The 20073-nt window shown below is 44.5% G+C and overlaps 1 protein-coding gene across 1 annotated transcript in view; it reads right to left on the bottom strand.

Annotated features, from left to right (window-relative positions):
• SMC5 (structural maintenance of chromosomes 5) overlaps window positions 1–20073 on the bottom strand; it is a 1384551-nt gene that overhangs the window by 1058003 nt on the left and 306475 nt on the right. Inside the window, exon 8 of the mRNA XM_069625793.1 lies at window positions 10185–10256. Coding sequence (XP_069481894.1) covers window positions 10185–10256 — 72 coding nt within the window. The remainder of the gene's footprint in view (window positions 1–10184; window positions 10257–20073) is intronic.

Here is a 20073-nt window from a genome sequence, read left to right as displayed (position 1 = left end):
CATGACTTTCCCCATATGAAATTGTAATGGGAAGGCCTGCTAGTGTATGGAATGCACCAAGACCTAAAAAGTTGGCCGAAATCGAGTATCCATTATTGTCAAACTATTGTGACCAGTGGACTCAAAACTTGCGTTTGATTCACCAACAGGTCTGAGCAGCCTTGCCAGTAAAATAAGAGGGTCCAGGTCATTGAATTTGGCCTGGGGACATCATCCTGTTGAAAAACTTTGAGAGGAAGACGTGCCTTACACCTCGCTGGAAGGGTGCTATTGGCCACGCAGACAGCTATACGTGTGGCTGGCAAACGCCATTGGATCCACGCGATGCATGTGAAACGAGTGCCATTGCCTTTGCCTTTCAACAAGCAGGACGAAAAGGAAATTGATAATCGTATACCTTTCCTGATCGACACCAAGAGTGGTACGAAACCACTTCCAGAGTCTGTGGGGCTTGGGGAGAGAGCCATTTCTTCATCCTCTTCCAGTGGCACTGTTTCCTCAGATCGACAATCCTTTGTTCATTGATCGTTCTGTACCTGATGTGTTGATGTACAATCTTCGTCCACGAAACTGGATATAGTTTAGGGATTGACATTACGTTTTGTAATAGAATAGGAAAGTGTATTAGGAATACTGCACCCACAAGAAACAAACTCTGTGCCATTCCCTTGTCATTCCCCTTCAGACAAGCTAAGGGGCAGTGAGCGGCAAAGAAGACTTCAAGCAAGATTGGCCAAGTGGTCAGGTGCCACCTATGGATGAACTTATAGAGCCTATCAGTGAGGCTTCCTAACGAACGCTGAAGGGCTATGCCCGCGTTTGGAGCTGCTCATAAAAATGAGGACATGGTACATTTCCAGATTGGTGGGCCCGTATACCAAGGGTCATGGTCCATGAGGGTCAAATGGATAATCATTCTAGTGAAAACTTGTATTATGGTCCCCTTGATACCTGCATTATGGTATCTAGAAAGTGTACATCCGATTGATACTGTATTGCCAACTATTAATGCATCCACTATGTCTACACTACACGTGTACACACACACTCTTCGTCCACGTGACCTCAGCCATAGAGGGGGTTATCATAACACTCTCTATGATAACGAATGTCACACATGGTATTCTCAATAAAACAAATTGTTGAGTTTGTTCTCATCTGCCACAGCATGGTGAGAAGGGGTTAGGCTGGTATATTCATCCTCTCCCTCTGTCAACAGCATGTTATGCCTCATTTAGAGCACTGTTTTCCAGACGATGGAACGACAGTGCAACTGGTAACTTTGATGGTACGAACGTCAATGAATTCGATCAATTGGTTCTGTTGTTTGCAAACAAAAGCACATTCAATATTGCCTCTACTAAGCGTTCTGACAAATATTACAGACCATACCAGTCAATGATCTCTTTTAAAATGACTCCAGTGGGAAATAAGGAGGTTGCTCCTCCATCGTACACCATTAATCAAGACCCTTATTCTGTGCCATTTTGTTTGCGAAAAGAAGGTTCCCGACCTATGGGCTCATATGATAAATGCATGAACAATGCTGTTCTGATGAAAGAGGATAGGCCTCTGTATGTAGGGGGTGCCATCTATTTTGTTTGTGGGAGTGAAGCTTATCCTTCGTTACCTAAAGACTGGAAGGGTGCATGTTATTTAGGAATACTTTTTCCTGGGATATATATGACCTCTACCGCTGATATATTGAAAACTCGTCCTAGGACGGATGCAGAGGGCGACACTCCCCTGCAGATATTGGGGGATATTGCTAAGTCCATGGTTCCGTTCTGGGGGCAGATAATCAACTCTCAAGATGTTCGGAAACTTGCTAGGGTTTTGGAAAAAACTATCAATGAAACTACTGATATTTTGTTCAACATGACATTGGAACAAAAAGATATTAGGTTAGTGGCCCTTCAGAATAGGATGGTTTTAGACGTCATCCTGGCTGAGCGTGGTGGTGTATGCAAAATGGTTGGGTCCGTGTGTTGCATTTTTGGGTTCAGAAGTACACATTCCTCAAGGGGACTGGGATCTCAGTAGATGGTTCTGGAATTTACTACGAACTTGGGGTTGGAAGATATTTTCTGTTCTAGCTGCTGTCCTTAGTATTGTGTTATTCTGTTGCTGCTGCATTCAATGCTTACCTGCCCTGGGTCCTATGTTAGGGTATTGCTGTACAGTGGCCAGATTGAAACCCAGTCCACACTTGCTGGTACATGTCACTAATGCACTGCACTGATTATGTAGGACACTGCTATAAAAAGAGTGTATGGCTATCAATGTCTATGATAGTGATAATTCGGGGTGTTCTGATGACATTGCATCCTGGTTGTCTGATGATACAATGTTCGGATGATGCTCTTGGCTTAGGCCAAAAGGATGGTTTGTGAAAATATATTCAGTTTGGTGCTTCAATGTATGCATGTTGGCCGAAGCACATCCGCATCACACCACAATTGCCGCAATAACAATGGTCACGTTGCCATTGTGTTTTATCTGCCATCTTGGCTGCATTATTCAGTTCCTTGCTCCTTTTGCATTTTCCCTCTGAACGCGGTAGGAGACCGCTGCATGAACTTCCCGACACTTAGACAGGAATGCACATTCTATTGAGCGTGTTTGTCTTACACTATAGAACCTTGGAGTCCTCACGGAAGCATAGCTAATCTGCAAGTTAGGTGTCCTCCTGTCTCGGCCATGTTTTTCCCACTGAACTGTTAATTATAATAATGTGCATCCGAAACGTGCTCCTTCAGATGAACCATATTTCCAAACTTTGGAGCAGACTGAACTTAGGCTCCAGGAGCAACATAGATAAACTGCACAGAGAATGTTACCTTGTACTAGAGAACACAATATGCCCCCATGCACGGCTTTGCCCCGTTCCCAGACAGTAAATTGTCTGCAGGAAGATGGGGAAATATGCAAGTAGGTGGTCATAGAAATACCATCTACGTGGATAGGTCATGTACCCTATGATCCCCAACACATGAAGGGGCTGGACAAGCGTATCGTATGTTATTCCAAAATGTATATATGCTGCTGTTTTCTATGACTCGCTCGCTCTCCCTCCACGGTGTTTGTGCGCATGCATCGTGGGGTGCTGAGACCCTTCACGTGATTGTAATAAACGCTGTCTTTGACCTCGTGACTGGCGTATTTCCATTTCTTTGGAGCAAGCATCTTTTTGGTCTTTCACTGGCGGGTACCCTGTTATTAATAGGGGACCTGAATACAAAGCTTGGTACAACGTAGGGGGCAACTGCCGAGGTGACATCGGTAGAAGACTGTTTGGGGATACCAAAAAAGAATTTTCAAAATCGCATAAGTGATGCAAGGGGAAATGTGATTGCCAACTTGATGCAATCTCTCCTACTAGTCGAGCCTAACGGCAGACGCAGGGGAGCTATACATCCTAAATTCACATTTGAGTCAGGGGGGCAGAAAATCAACCATAGACTATGCTGTAGTAGAAGCACTTGCATTCAACAAAGTGAAATCATTTGAAGTTATAGAAAGATCAGAGTGACCATAACCCCATGGTGTTAGTGTGGCAAAGAAACGAGGCAATGGTGGAGGTCTTACAGCCTAAGTTGTAGATGGTTATGCTTGATAGTATAAGGAAAGTGGGGACAGTAGAGTTGGAAGACCTTTTTCAGGGACAAGAGATGCAAGGGCTGATACTGAAAATGTTCAATGAGCCCAATCACTGAAAGATGATCACACAGTATGAAGGTCTTACTGAGTATATAAGGGCTAGACTTGCGAAGCCTGTGGGAAAAGAGCCCAGTGGGGAAAAGAGAAAGCCAGAAGACGCAATCTGGTTTGATGCAGAATGTAGGCATGCGAAATCGAGACAGGCAACGGCCCTCCATGAACAAAAATGTGCATATAAAAAACTGTTGAGATAATAAATACCAATTCATAGAGAAAAAATGGTAACACCTCCATGGATAGTGGAAGAAAATAATGTGAAGGCTTTCTGGAGACTAGTGACAAAGGGATTTGGGGAAACTGATAAGGAGGATACTGGCTCTATTCCTACAGAAAGATGGGTCGCACGTTTTGAGGGAGTACTTAATGAAGGCAGATGAAGCGGGAGGAAACCATGCAGGGCAAAATCTAGCTGGAAAAATAACATTTGGTCAGGAGGAAATCCCGGTCTATGTTACATAATTAAAAAGAAATAAAGCGGCCAGCCCGGATAGGCTGACACCAGAAGTTTTTCTGTGGAATGTAGAATGGTGGGTAAAAGCCCTGACAAAAGTCTTTAATGCAATAGTGCCTGCAAAGAAATGCCTTCGTTCAAGTAACAGAAGTCTCCTGGTGCCAATTTACAAAAATGGCAAAGTATTGGACCCCCATTGCTACCGGCCGATCTCACTTCTTGACATCGCGAGTACAATTTTAACAGGTTGCCTGGCGGCCCACATAGCTGAGTGGGCCTTATAGCAGGTGAAAATGCCCAACAATCAAGCGGGATTGAAGAAGGGATACTCAGCAATGGGCCAGTACTTTGTGCTACAAACCATTATAGAAAAATACCCAAGGATGAGAGGGGAAAAGGTATATGTAGCATTCCTCGATCTGCCGAAAGTCTTCGACTAAGTCAATAGGAGTATCTCATGGGAAAACCTAACTAATATAGGGCCCCCAGGGGTGGAGGGGGAACTTCTGCAGATGATCCAGTTGGTTTATGGTAATACTTCGGCAGCAATCCGATGCGCAGGTGGGAATAAATACTCAAGGGATATTGTTACAAACAAGGAGCCCAACAGGGTTGCCCGCTGGCCCCACTCGTATTCGCCATTTCTTTCCAGCTTTAACCCGCATGAGTCATCCGTTAAGGTCATTCCAGCGAAGCTAAATGGAGTGTCCTACAGCCCGCTGCTTTATGCCGATGACACAGCACTGATTGATCTCAGAGGGGGGGACAGCAGCAAAGCCTACATTATGCTGAGCAGTTTTTTTAAAAACCTTAAACAGTTGTTAAACCTGTCAAAAACAAAAGTTGTAACCTTTGGTAGAGGCAAACGACGGGGGAATTGGAGCATCAATCAAGAAAGATTAGAGGAGGTGACCTCCTATAGATACCATGGCATAATCTTTGCAAAGAATGGCAGATGGACTGCCCATATAAATCAGGCAGTCAAGCAGTCAGAAGTAAGTCTGAAGGGGCTCCAAAGATTATACTATTTGTATGGGGGGGAAAAGACAAGATGAATGTCTAGAAGTACTAAACGTTAAAACCAAAATGGCAGCACTGTATGGAAGTGAGCTATGGGGATATGGGACATGCACAAAATTGGAGGTGGCACAAAATGTTTTCTTCAGAAAAGTTGCAGGGCTCTCACCAGCGACACCTGGGGCAGCACTGTGCTGAGAGATAGGGGTCCCCAGTATAGCATGCCAGGCGCGTAGTCGTTTTCTCCAGTACTTTATGAAAGTCCATATAGATGCTACATCCAATCTCAATGTATATAATGCTGTGGTGGAAATGACTCAGAGAAGGGACAGCCATGCAAGAAAGATGGGAGATGGGCGATTTAAACTATTTACGCACTGCATCTAAAGGGTAAAGGAGGAGCATGGTTGTGAGTTGCGCTGAGAAAGAGGACTGGGAGAGCACACAGGGGCTATTGTTAAAACTGTCAACAATGAAACTGTATAGGGAGAAATGTGACAGGACAGTCAGAAACTTATCACAAAGGTGAAATCACACGGGTGCAGAAGAATTATCCTTATAAGTTCTACCGGTAAGATCCAGGACCCAGTGGCTGTGGAAGGACAGGAAATGCCCTTCTGGGCTGGGATTGACTGGGAATCTCCTGCTTTTTTTGCTGGTATATAAGGATAACACCGGTCCAAGGAAAGAAATGAAGAAATGGCAAAAAAAAAGAAAAATCACACTTTTTTTTTAGGACCTGGACTACGGTGGGGCTCGAATCCTTAGGACAACTCTTCGAACAATGCAAAGCAGCCTTTCGTCTGATGAGACGGACAGGTTCACATACATGCAGATGAGACACTGGTGCTGCCACCCCCAAACCAGTCAAGCAGCACTACGCTCCCTTAGCCCTAAGGTCGCCAGATCATGCTTACCTAGTCTCATTTCCATGTAAAGGGGGTGATTGTATGTCTTTGATATGCATGTATTGCTCTCATCTGTGCGGTGCTTTAAAATGTTTTTTTTAAAAATATCACTTTTTAAAGAATAAGGTGAGAAACTGTGCAAAGGAAATGATTTTAATAATGAATTCAACAGACTAGGTTTTTATGTATGATCTTGTGTCCTTTGTGAAAGTCTACGGAGGGTAGATAGAATGGAGTCCTACCACATAGAGCCTATGAAACTACTTTTTATTATATGTATCCTCTTTTTTGTGGTACTTTGTCTTTTATAATATACATTTAATTGTTTATGTATGTTGGATGTTAATGGTTTGTATCGAATAAACACTGATTGACTGACAGCCTTTAATCCTTCTGTAAGACTTTCAGACAAATTGTGCACTGTTTGAAGTCAGGAAGGCACCAGATACACAAGGTAGGGTGATCGATCCATGACCCAACGTGCAACTATTCAACCATTGTAAAGCGTGTCTTCATTGCAGAGTTAGTCTTGAGCGATAATACATCTCCTATACTTGCAAAGAAATCATCAAACATGTGTGAAATACGTTATACTAGTAAAAAGCACAAGGAAGAGTTCATGATCCACCACTCAAAGGACAGGGTGGTTTGGGACAAAAGAATGGAAGAAAACTCTGTAGAATGCATGGTGGTAGTTGGAAGCACCCTGTACTCCAACAGTATCGGCGTATGCAGTAGGACACAGATCTTTCCCTTGCTGCCTTCCTCGTTTTCACTGTCTCCACTACTTAGAAAAGGAGCGCCATTTAAAAGTTACTGATGCAATTTTTGGAGGTTAAATTGGCAAAAGAAAGAACAGAAAGCCAAAGAAGCAATGTTCTTGATATTAATTAATGTTTTTATTTAAAAGCAGTTTGCTCTGTATTTAAAAATGTTCCGGGACTCTGCACATATGCAGAGGTTTTCAATGTTTATGAATAGTAGAAGATCCCATGATGGAGAGCATTTTTATAACAAGATTTATGTAGGTTCACAGTAAAGCACACTCCGAAGATAAAATGGGTTATCAAATTATTCCCTGCTGGAATTAAAGGTGTAGCAGAGCAGTAGGACTTTGGATCAGGAAAATAACAGGAAATGTTCTTATTTCAAAATAACAACCGTTTGATCTAATTTGGTTTAGTATTTTTTTTCCAAGCAGGTCACGGACCAAATGCAAACTTACCTGCCTCCTGACAGTTTTTTTTTATTGTTGCATTCACGGTTTACAGAAAACCTCACACAACATAAAAGATACAAAAAAACTAAAAACATTTATCACTCATAGCACTATTAAAACTAAAAAGAATAAAATAGAAATTCAGAATTCAAATTTCAAGTGCATACCACTGCATGACATCACACATTTTTCCTTGTCCAATTCAGTTGTACCAGACTTTAAGAAGACATTTAAGGCTAAAATCAAAGAGATATTAGCACCCCACATACATCTGCACCAGAGGAGGTTCATAGACACATCCGGGTTGTTACCAATTTTATCCTTAAAACACATTAGCCGGTTGTTATCAAAGTTTCAGTGGAGTCCTTGACCTCACAAAATCTACAGATATAGTTCAGGGAATCACTGGTAAACAGCAATGAGGAGTCCTTCCAATGCTTAATCCTCACATATGTGGGGAATTGATTAAGCTTAAAAGGCATATACTTCATGCAAATAGTTGCACAAGGAAAGCGTCAAGGAAAGCGTTGAAGGTATGGTGGTATGCATTCTCTCGAATGGAAAAAATGAGAATACTCCACATAGGTAGAGTAAGAAGCAATACAGTCCGCAGTCTCCACCCAGACCGCCCTGAATACGCTCCTCTTAACAATCACTGGATGCTGCACAAGGTCTTCCTCTATAACCACAATAGAGACCAATGTAGACTGCATCCTTAATCTGAACCTTTGAATGGAAGGAATTTTTCGGGGGAATCGATCATTTTCCTCAAGATTGAGAGCCGTTTCCAGATATATCTGGCCTTCAAAGACACCAGGCAGAGCTTGTGTCTAATAACCGCGTTCGGGATAGCCATGGGAAGACCCAGCACCTCGTACCATAGATTCCACTATATGATGTTAGGCGTAGGGCCCATATCATGGGTGGACAGGTCAAAGCCATACAAGATCATAGGTTCGAACTTAGCCAGATAGTAGTGCCTCAAAGGGAGCAAGGAGAATTTACATACTATGAGCTTCAGAAATGCGAGTTGAAATACTATTTTCTTTTGTCTTATCAAAGAGGCTGCTTCTCCAAAATTCAATGCTAACCCTGTTGGTGAGGTTATAGCCTAAGTAAGTGACGTCCTTGACCTGGTCCATACTTTCCGGGCCCATCTCCTAAGTTCGAGTCTGCACCTTGATTCCCCTCGAGAAGACCAAAACCTTCGATTTAGATGCGTTGGGCAGGAGATTATTAGCCAAGGCGTAATCGAAGAATAGCTGCATTTTCCTTCTCAGGCCTCGCAGAGTTCTGTCAAGCAGGATGAAATCACCTGCAAAGACCATCCATTCCAACCTAGTATTACCCATTTTAGCAGGCACAATAGAAGGACGCTGCCACAGTCTCTACACGTCACACACATACAAGTTGCAGAGTATTGGGGCTAGTGTACAACCCTGTTTTACACCAATAAATGAGTATCTCCTGCAAAAGGGACCCTTCCTTAGTCGTACATGTATGGTGGTATGTGTGTGTAGTACTGCAAGGAGCTGAACTAGCTTACGAGGTATGTTCATATCGAGCAATTTGAGCCACAGCCTAGACCCAATATCTCCATAAAAAACGCTAGACATATACAGGGATACTATAAAAACTCCCCCCACTTGTGTGTGATGTACATAATGATTAACATGAGCATGATGGTCGCATTAAGTGAGGTGCCAATTTCTTCCCTGAACCCCACCTGGAACTGGCTCAGAAGGTTGTTGCTTTTAACCACTCGATTGAGGTCCCTCAGGAAGAGGATGGAAAAGACTTTACTCGTGGCGTCCATCAAGGCAAGGGTTCTGTAGTTTTGGTCAAGTAAATCCCCCTTTTTATGGATAGGTATAATGATAGATTGCGCCCCGACATTTGCTACCTTCAACAATAGAAACATTTGGCATTTTTCTAATTTCCTGAACTTTCATGACCTCTATAAAAGAAATACACATATTATGATGAACTTTCTTCCCCTAAATGTGTCTACATTAGTTGGTTGATGAGTAGGGCAGAAATTGATAATGTTTCTGCCGTCTCAATATGCAATTCTTTTTACTCTTGCAGGCCTTTTAGAACTTCCAAGGGAACTTCAACTTACCTCAATGGTAGCTACAATCATGTAACCTTGTAGTAATCATCTTCTGTTGACTGACTGACAGGAGGATTTTATCAATACTAGAAACTTGCAGACATATGCATGTACATCTAGAGTTAACATAGCTGACTAAGGATGGTAATCTGAGCACGTGTCTCAAAAACACTGGTGGCATTTTATGGGAATATTCTTAAACATGTTTCAATAGTGAAATAAACCCTATTCATAGCTAAAGGCAGGTTTCTTTTGTGGGTGTGTTGGGGGTTTGTATAGAGTCCACATGATGCCCTCCAGATGCTTCAGTGTGCCACTCAGCATGCTGACGTACCTGAGTGGGGGCTGGTATAAGATGGCTGCAAAGTAGAAAACGGTACGAACAGCAGCACATTACAGAGTTTATGGTGGGAGGCATTCCAGGTAGCCAACTTGTGAGGGTGCCAAGACCCCCGCTTAATGCCCTCTTAAGTAACTCCGAGCCTGCAAGAACAGGTGAACACAAATGGATGGAACTAGCAAAGTTATCTCTAGCCCTCCCAGCACAATAATGTGTATATTACTCATGTGTCACTGAAGTAATCCTACAGTAAATTAGAAATATGGAATTGCATATCAAATGTGAAGCTTCACTTGTCTTCACTTGTCTACCCCAAAGTAGTAGAGCAAACAACCATATGTCTTCCAAACTCAATAAACAAATGTATCAATCATCACACAAAAAGAAATACAGACAAAAATTATGTTTTGTTATACCTGCTTATCCTTCTTCTCCAGAGCGTCCTGTTTCTGTTTACATTTTTGAGCTGTGTCTTTAATTTCCAAACCCTATACAAGATTCATGAAAAAAAGGAAACACTGTTGGAAATTAAATTACAACTGCATTTCCTGTATTCATTAAATTGGAAAAAAGTCAAGACCGCCACATTTAAGCCAACATAATGAAAATACCAAGCGCACACAGACACACCGAAGAGGGAGAACAAAGAAGTAGGCATAAACTAATAAGTTCATATGTTGTCAAGACCGGTCTACTAGAATGCATACAATTGAATGCAGCATGTGTGGGATGGCAAAACGGGCCTTTCGTTTAAAAGAATTTACACAACATTGGCAGATGACCCATCTCCTCAACAACTATTTTCAATATTGTGCAATATATACGTTTAAAAGTTTCCCCAACCATTTCTAGGAATATACAATCTCAGAATCAAGTCCTGTCTGAAGAGTCAGGGAAAGAAATTATGCCCGACATTCCCATGTGAGAATAAAGATTGCCCACGCTGACAGCTCAGGAAGTCTTCATTCTATTAAAGACAAGGAGGCGAGCATTATGCTTTAAACTTTCTTTAATACTGCCATGTCAGCACTTCACAACATTAACTTTAACATATATTTAATTTTTTTCTCTGGTATGCCATTAGAAAAAAGTAAACAGTAAGTTCAAGTTTAGAATCTCCCAAAATTCACCAAGAGTGCCAGGGACCACGACTCCCATAATCCTCAGGCCCTCAGTAGTCCTGACCGCCATCTCTCCACCTATCAGTGCCCAGCATGGGGTATAAGCACTCTGAACTCTATGTCCTTTCCTCTTTTTTTGCCATTAATGTTCTAGTTCCGAACGTGCACAATCAATGAACACCAAAGCCCATAGGAATCCAATAACTGCTCCGCTGTTGCGATAACTCTTTGGTCCAACGAGGACAACTTGCGGCTGCACCTTCTTTCTCTCGTCTAAACTCCTTCAAGGCGCTTTCTGGTCATCTCCTGCGAGAACAGAAAAGGTACCATGAGGGTGGGAATGATCAAAGCCGGCATACAATACATCACAAGATTCATCCACTTTTGTCATTCGGGGCGGGATATAATGCTCGCCTCCTTGTCTTTAATAGAATTAGGACTTCCTGAGCTGTCAGCATGGGCAATCTTTATTCTATGACAAGACAGGAGGCTCGCATTATGCTTGTTCAAAGCTTGCTACCACTGTTAGGTATATCTGAAACTGTCTTGAAATAAAATGTCTTAAAGGTCGACTCAGAGGACCAATCTGCTGATTTGATAATGTCTTGAAGCGACAACCCTGCTGCAAAAGCACTAGAAGCCTCTGGGCGAGCCAAATAAGGATAAGTCTATCCCTGCCCATTGCATCACCTCTCTTACCCACCTAGCTATAGTCGCTGTCGCTAATGCATGGTGAGGCTTCCTGTGCGCTATAAGCAAATGGGTCATGTCGCGAGGCCTAAACTGTATTGTCGTTGCCTCGTAATCTTTAATGCATTGCGCTACACATAATTTCTTATTCCCTGTAAAATAAGGGTAAGATAATCTCTCTAGAATCAGTCTTTGTTCTCTTGGCGATAGTAAATGCTACTCCTTCCGAGTAAAAAATCTTTGTCTTACTCTAGTGCCTTAACGTCCGACACTCTCCGGTACGCCACCAGGCATAGAAGCAAAGCTAATTTAATAGTTGGGAGCAGGATAAGGCCTCATTCTGAGGCCACCTCAGGAACAGATGAAAAACGTCCCTGACATCCCAGAGGTTCTGGCAGTTTTTTCAATTTAATCCCTTTGAGGAGTCGCAAGACTGCTGGATGCTTCCCGACGGCACTCCCTTCCACTTTATTGTGACCTGCTGAGATCGCCGATCTGTAAACTCCTTTCGTTCTGAAGGCCCAGCCTCCCATAAACCTCGAAGCTAGGAAGTTGAGAACTTGCACTAGAGGAGCTGAAACGGGATCCAAACTGTGTTCTGTACACCACAGTGTCCAACCGTTCCAAGCGGTGCTATAGCTCCTAATAGTGGAAGGCACCCAGGAGTCTCGGATACATCTGCAGCGAGCTCTGAAATTCCTGCCAATTGCCATCTTTTCCTGAAACCCTGCATGCTATCAACTGCAATGTGCCCACTTCTATCAGCAGGTGGACGCGACTGGTCGGGTTGAAGGTCTGGCAGACTCAGAACTATTCTCGGAAAATCCGAAGAAAGTTCCATCGCTACTGGAAACCAGGCCTGCGCTTTCCAACAAGGCAGCACCATAACCACTTCAGCTTTGTCCCTGCGGACTTCTGCCAGTGCTCTCGTGATCATCACGAATGGCAGGAAGGCGTAGTGGAGTGCTGCGCTCCACGGGTGGAGAAATGCGTCTGTACCCGCTGCTCCCGGGTCTATCCTCCAGCTGGAGTGCTTCTGCGCATTCAGTCTGGATGCAAACAGATCTATGTCTAGGGGTTCCCATAACTCCTGCAAGCATATGAATACCCGAGGATGTAGCCTTCAATCGCTGGAGTCTGCAAGATATCGAGAGTTCCAGTCTGCTATACTGTTCTGACTCCCGGGAAGATACTCTGCAGTGACTGCAATCATGTTCTGCAGGCAATAGCGCCAGAAATCTTTTGCTAGCTCTGCTAACATCTTGGACTTCGTTCCCCCTAACTTGTTGACGTATCGGACCGCTGAGATGTTGTCCATCTTGAGCAACACTCAGCATCTTATTTTGTCTTTTGTAAATGCCCGAACTGCGAAGGAGCCTGCCAGTAGCTCGAGGCAATTAATATGCAGGCTTAATTCTTCATCCGACCACTTTCCTCCTGTCTGAATCTGCTCGCACGTCGCTCCCCAACCTGACCTGCTTGCATCTGATTCTATGACCAGATCCGGGATGTCTCCGATAATGGCTCGGCCGTTCTAGGCCTCCATATTCTCCAGTCACCATTGAAGTTCCATAATGGCTTTGTGATCAAGGTTCACTAGATTATCGTAAGCTAAACCTCCGCGCAAATGTCTGATCTTGAGCATCTGCAACGCTCGGTATTGCAACGGCCCTGGAAATCTAGCCTGTATGGAGGCTGCTAGCAGACCCACTACTCTGGCTAGATTCCGAAGCGAAACAGCTTTCTTTACTATCACTGCTCTGAGCTCCTCCTTTAATCGCCCTCACTTTGTGACATGGGAGCTCTAGAATCGCTTTCACAGTATCTACGGTGAAGCCTAGACATTCCACTCTCTGAACTGGTACGAACTGGGACTTTTCCAAGTTCACCAAGAACCCCAGAGAGGACAGGAGCTTGGAAATCCATTACACGTCTCTCGCGAGGATCTCCTTGCTGGATCCCATCACCAGAATATCATCTAGGTAGATCATGCAAATACCTCTCTCTCTGATAGCTGCGGCCACTGGTTTCATTAATTCCGTGAAGACCCAAGGGGCCGATGCTAGACCGAACGGTAGGCACGTAAAATGCCATAACTCCTGTTCACATCGGAAGCGTAGGTACTTCCGAAAAGCTGTCGCTATCAGAATTGTGAGATACCCATCCTTGAGATCTAGGCACGCTAGCCAATCTCCTGTGCGTAAGAGGTCCCGAACGAGGTGAATGCCCTCCATCTTGAAATGATTGTACGCAAGCCAATAGTTCAAGATCTTCAGATTTACGACGGGTCGGATCTTGTCCCCTCTGTGAACCAGGAACATGTTGCTGAGGAATCCCTGTCCTCCTAGTGATTCCACTCTATCGCATTCTTTTCTACCAACTTTTATAGCTTGCTGTGCAAAAGCACTTTTTCCTTTTGCGGCATGCAGATGGGGTGAGGCTCTTTCACTTGAATTGGATCGCCTATGAACTGCAGTTTGAGGCCTGCCACTGCTTGCAAAACCCAAGCATCGCTCGATAAGGCTTGCCATTGTGTCACAAAGTAGAGGATTCTCCCTCCAATACGTATACTTGGTGTACTCACCAACTGATGCACTGGGCTGACGGTAGGAGCCTTTCCCTCTGCAACCTCTAGTATTCCTTCCCCTAGCTGGAAAGAAGGTATACTGATGGCGTCCTTCCCAATATTGTGCGCGTGGCCCTGGAGGTCTGCGCTGATAATTGAATCGACCGGACGAACGACCTCTGAAACGTCCGGTCCCAGCAAAAACACGTCCCGGGAAAATCTTCCTTATGGAGCTCTGGGCTCTCTCTAGCGCGGAATACATTCCAACAAACTGACATTTCTTTTGCAAAGGCTTCCCCGAAAAGAAGACCTTTGGCGCCCTCACCTGCGTCATAAGTGGCTAGGTCGCTGAGTTTGCTGTCGATTTTCAGGAGGACACCTCTCCTCCTCTCCAAAGAGAGGGCACAGTTAGCATTTCCCAGGAGGCATACTGCCCTCTGCGCCCAGTTACCTAAAGCCTGGGTATCTACTGGGACTCCAGTGTCTTTTGCTTTTTCCACCAAATCCATAATTTTAGCTAGCAGTCCCGCCAAGTCCAGGACTTTGTCCCGACAGCCTTTCCACGCGCGATCAACACCTTTTCTGATGTCTCACGCAGATTTGGTGACAAATGTGACCATTTTAGGGTCAAGATCCGGCGTCTCCACCAGCTTCCCTGGTAGCTCTGGCCTTGGGCATTCCGCCCTCATGCGTGATCGGACTTCCCTGTCCAGTGGCTTCCTAATATGTTGGGCCATATATACAGGGCCACTCTAGGTGAGGGCACCCAATTCAGATGATTTCGGGTGGCTAATGGCTTCCGGGTCAAACATATCTACTATGTTCTCCTCTTCTTTGGGAACATTCGACTTAATTGGCTCTGCTATGTCTTCCTCTTCGCCACCTTTGTCGTCGGGTGCATAACCCTCTTCGTACTGCCCTGAATTGTCCACCCCTGGGGCAGTGGGTCTGTCTTGGCGATTTGTCATCTTTGCTAGAAAGGCCTCTTTCAATCTGGCGACAGGGTCGCTATGTCTTTGGTGAACAGAGTTAACCCTTTCATCCATGCCCGTGGGGGTCAGAGAGTCTGCGCTCTTCCGGGCTTTCTTACACCCCTTATTATATTCAACCCAACCCCTTTCTGGGGGTGTCCTGCTGACGTCCCCTCATAAGAGCTGTCTGCCCGTCTCTTCCTGGCTGCTAGCTGCTCTTGTTACTCAGCCATGAATGCTCCCAGCATATCCAACCTTTGCGTCAAAGGTTGCACTTCCTGAGAAACTACTTGCGTTAGGGAGTTCCCCAGCACCTTCTTGAAGTTGAGGGATAGATCAGTATCCTGCAAGGAGGGCTCCACCTCCCACTCTTCCTCACTACACTCTGGGGTGGTGGATTGGGATTCTCTGGGGGTGTGCGCTTTTTGAGCCATAATCCTCTGTTAGCAAGGCTAACTTCTGGGGAGTCAGCTAGTAATCAGGCTCTGAAGCAAAGTCAATGAGGACAGAGACTCTGCACCTTTCTAGCTATTTCTTGTAGAGCTTGTAAATATAAAGTGTCTTCTATTTTTTTTTATTACTTTCACCGCATGCTAATCCGCTCCGTTCGCTATATTTTTCGTAATGAAGGAGCGTTAGCGGGACCCAGAGGATGCCGGGAAATCTCTGTACTCTTTTGGTACCTCCGGGTCCTAAATCCCGTTGTATTTGCCAGCGCGAGCAGGCACCCAGCGAAGTATGGAGAGCGGGGACGGCAGCCTCAAGCGAGCACCTTTGCCCGCGGCTCCGCCCCGCCTCCCCACACCAAACCTTTTCACTGAGCTCGGATAAACAGGCGCCGAGTTTTGCACTATGAAAAAGGAAAGTATGACATTAATCTCGCACGCACGTCTAACTCTGATCATCTCAGCGTTTTCTTAGACGCTGCGCAGTATGTTACAATATTAATTCACAACAATAATCTTATGGTGAAAAAGAGCAACTCTGACAACAAGTGCTATCAAAAATCGACACGCTCACAATGAAAACGTGCTATAATAATGAAATGTACAAGAATAATGCAGAAATAGAACTTATCTTGAAAATGGCAGCCAAAAGAAAGAGGAAAGGACATAGAGTTCAGAGTGCTTATACCCCATGCTGGGCACTGATAGGTGGAGAGATGGGGGTCAGGACTACTGAGGGCGTGAGGATCATGGGAGTCGTGGTCGTTGGCACTCTTGTTGAATTTTGGGAGATTCTAAACTTGAACTTACTGTTTACTTTTTTCTAATGTCATACCAAAGAAAAAAAATTTAATATAGACCCGCACTGCATGCAACGCCGCCATCATGCGCCTGCAGCACCAGGTGAGTGTTGTGCCCCCAGACCCTTGTGTGATCCCAAATATTTGTATTTGATCTCATTGGGACCCCCCCCCCAGGCCCGTGTGCAGCCCTGGTTGCCTTTGCCCGCAACCCGCTCTCCATTTCCCTGGTTCTCCCCCTCCCGCCTCCCAGCCCGCCCTCCATCCGTGATTGGTCCCTCCCAAGAAGCAGCCGGGCCTACAGACCCGCACTGCATGCAACGTCGCCATCATGCGCCTGCAGCACCTGGTGAGTGTTGTGCCCCCAGACCCTTGTGTGATCCCAAATATTTGTATTTGATCTCTTTGGGACCCACCCCCCCAGGCCTGTGTGCAGCCCTGGTTGCCTTTGCCTGCAACCCGCTCTCCATTTCCCTGGTTCTCCCCCTCCCGCCTCCCAGCCCGCCCTCCATCCGTGATTGGTCCCTCCCAAGAAGCAGCCGGGCCTACAGACCCGCACTGCATGCGACGCCGCCACCATGCGCCTGCAGCACCTGGTGAGTGTTGTGCCCCCAGACCCTTGTGTGATCCCAAATATTTGTATTTGATCTCTTTGGGACCCCCCCCCCAGGCCTGTGTGCAGCCCTAGTTGCCTTTGCCTGCAACCCGATCTCCATTTCCCTGGTTCTCCCCCTCCCGCCTCCCAGCCCGCCCTCCATCTGTGATTGGTCACTTCCAGGTCAAAAGTGTCCATACCAGGGCAGCCCTCTGCCCGTGCAGCCCCTGCGGCTAAGGGCCCGAGGCAAAGGGCGGCCCCAACAGTGGCGGCTCCAGAAAGTGTCTGCAGGTGTCCGCAGAGGAAGCCAATGAAGCCAGGAAGCGGCAGACACCAACAGAAACTGAGTGTGGCATGGTTGGGGTGTAGAGCAATTACTCTATTCCAGAAAACCCCTGCCACTCTACCTTACCTTTCCATAGCATAAACTGCCATAGACTTACATAATGCATACTTAGAAAGACTTGCGACCACTGCAAATGGACTGTAAATGTTGCCCTGCAATACATACCAACTTACTTACCAATGTCTACTAGTACCACACCTGGAGGGAACTGTGTAGATTAGCCTGTGTCGCATCTAGATGGGATCAAGATTGTTAGCATGCACCACACTTACAGAGAATTCTTAACATGTGCACGCATAGATGGAATCCTCATCCTAGCCTGCGTCGCACCTAGACGGAACTGTGAATGCTAGCATGTGCCACACCTAGACGGAATTATGAAGATTGCCATGCACTACACTTAAAAGGAATTGAGAATGTTGGCATGTCCCACACTTTGATAGAATTATGAACATTGGCCTGTGTGGTATCTGGATGGTATTTTTAGGGTTGGTGAGTGCCACACTCAGACTGAATTGTGTAGGGCAGCAAGCGCCACACTTAGATAGAACAGTGAATGCTTGCATGTTAAATGTCACATAACCCACTAACCAATATAATCTCTAACTCTCTGCATACTTAAAAAAACTCACACAACCATCTCTCACACAGCCAGCTGCACGCACTTCACCACACTGCAACAACACATAAGCCGCACCAACAGCACACGCGGACTGACACTGATCCAATACTGGCACCAAAGCTCAGCACCCGGTGTCTACCGAGTTGAAGCTGCCAACAGTACACCACTCCTCCAACTATCCTACGCCCTCTTCACTTACTAACCCACCCCACCATCTCATTTACAGATCCTCCGAAGCGCCTGGGGACCAATCCCGTTGGTGACGGTGCGCTATATAAGAACAGTTAACATAACATTACATAACATAAGTTAATGTTAATATTTTGAAGTGCTGATATGGCAGTATTAAAGAAAGTTTAAAGAATAATGCGAGCCTCCTGTCTTGTCATAGAATGTGTGCATCCTTACAGCAGACCATCACTTAAAAAACGTATTACCATATTTGCTCACCATGTCCACTCAGGGTGCCCATTTGTTTGTCGGACCATGAAGGCAGTCACAAGTGACAGAAATTAATTGTTCTGAGATGTTACAGTACATTTAAACGAGGCATACATGCGTCACTGGTTTGGAAATTTCACTGTAGTAATGCAACCTAAAGAGGTACTTAACTAGTTTTGCCACCATCATTTAAAACAATGTTACTTACTGGTTGTCCTAATCCTCCATCACTGCTACCTTGACCATATTCAAACATAGAATATCTGGCTTCAGCAGGATCGCGGAACACTTCCTTTAAAATAGGTTTGAAATATAGCCAATGTACAAGTAGGAACTTTAGTAGGTTGGTTGATTTTTAAGAAAAAAAGTATAAAAAGTGAGGGTAAACCAGGCTTGAGATTATTCCTAGTAAGTAGCTATTTGCATGTTGGAAATCATATTTTTCCAGTTTGCAATAATAGATATGTGGCAGTTTATAGTGCTCGTCAGTCCAATATTTAGCTTCCATAAAACCCTGGGGCTGAGTATGTATGTGCAGCATAGCTGCAGGTGTCACTTGCACTGCTGTGAGGTCTACAGAAGTCTCAAAGCTTGGCTTTGTCTGGCCCTTTACTATCCTCTGTATTGCCACACCCATAATCCTATCTCCCCAAACCGCCAAAAAAGGGCTGTCCCCATTGGTACCTCTTTTTATGTATGTGTTTTGGTTTAATCCAAACCTTAAACACATAACACAAATGAGAAAATGTGTGGGTTTGTGATAAAGCGTATGCTCCCTATACAATGCCACACTGTTTCACCAATCTGCACCAAATTATGCACAGTCACATGTTAGGACCATCCGGACATTACTGGCTGCATGACATTTTGTCAGCCCAACCCTTTCCCCGTATTTCAGCAAAAGTCAACATTTGTGGGTTTGTGGCTTGGTAAAGATGTGTTCCTTTTACAATTCTACACTGTTTCACACCGTAGCTATGAGGAAATGAAAGCCCAGGCAACATTGTTTATATCAGCTAGTTTCATATAAAATACAACAAGATACAACAAATACAACAAGATACATAATTCCAAACAAGAGTTGATACAAAATAGTTAAAAAGCACACAATATAAGAGAAAAAGTTAATTAGCAAGAAAATCCCCACTTTATTCAAATAATCTAAAAACTGTATATCCCTTTGCTAGGTCTTCCTAAAACATACGTTTCTAAAACCTTAAAAGTTTAAATATCACTCAATCACTTTAAACATTCTTCCCAAATATAAAATGCTGCAGTGGTGATGACCAAAGAATTAGCAGAAAATACAACGGCCCAAATCTTCATTAGTATTTTCCTTTTTACACGCAAAACGCACTAGAACGCCTCTCTTGTTTTATACTTAACTCTGGGCAATTCGTTAATATATGTTAGATTGTCTCAACACTGCCTTTGCACACCTGCATAGTCTATTCTCATATGGGATTCCCCGCCGTTTCCAACTATTTCATATGTTTCTAACTGATTGACATGCATTTGCATAATAAAGTCTCTAACCACCACATTTTGCAATTGAACGGGATACGAGAAAGGAAAATAGAATTGAAATTCTTGCAACACAGGCTCTTTAAACTTTGATTTTTTTGCAAGCAAATCTATCAGTTGTCCACTATCCCACAAACAAGTTTTTTGTTCTATCTTTTGATTATAACCGTCAAGTTAAAACTG

This window comes from Ambystoma mexicanum, chromosome 6p (genome assembly GCF_040938575.1).
Source record: "Ambystoma mexicanum isolate Mex_15411 chromosome 6p, UKY_AmexF1_1, whole genome shotgun sequence".
NCBI lineage: Eukaryota > Metazoa > Chordata > Amphibia > Caudata > Ambystomatidae > Ambystoma > Ambystoma mexicanum.
This window is presented reverse-complemented; position numbering and strand designations above follow the sequence as displayed.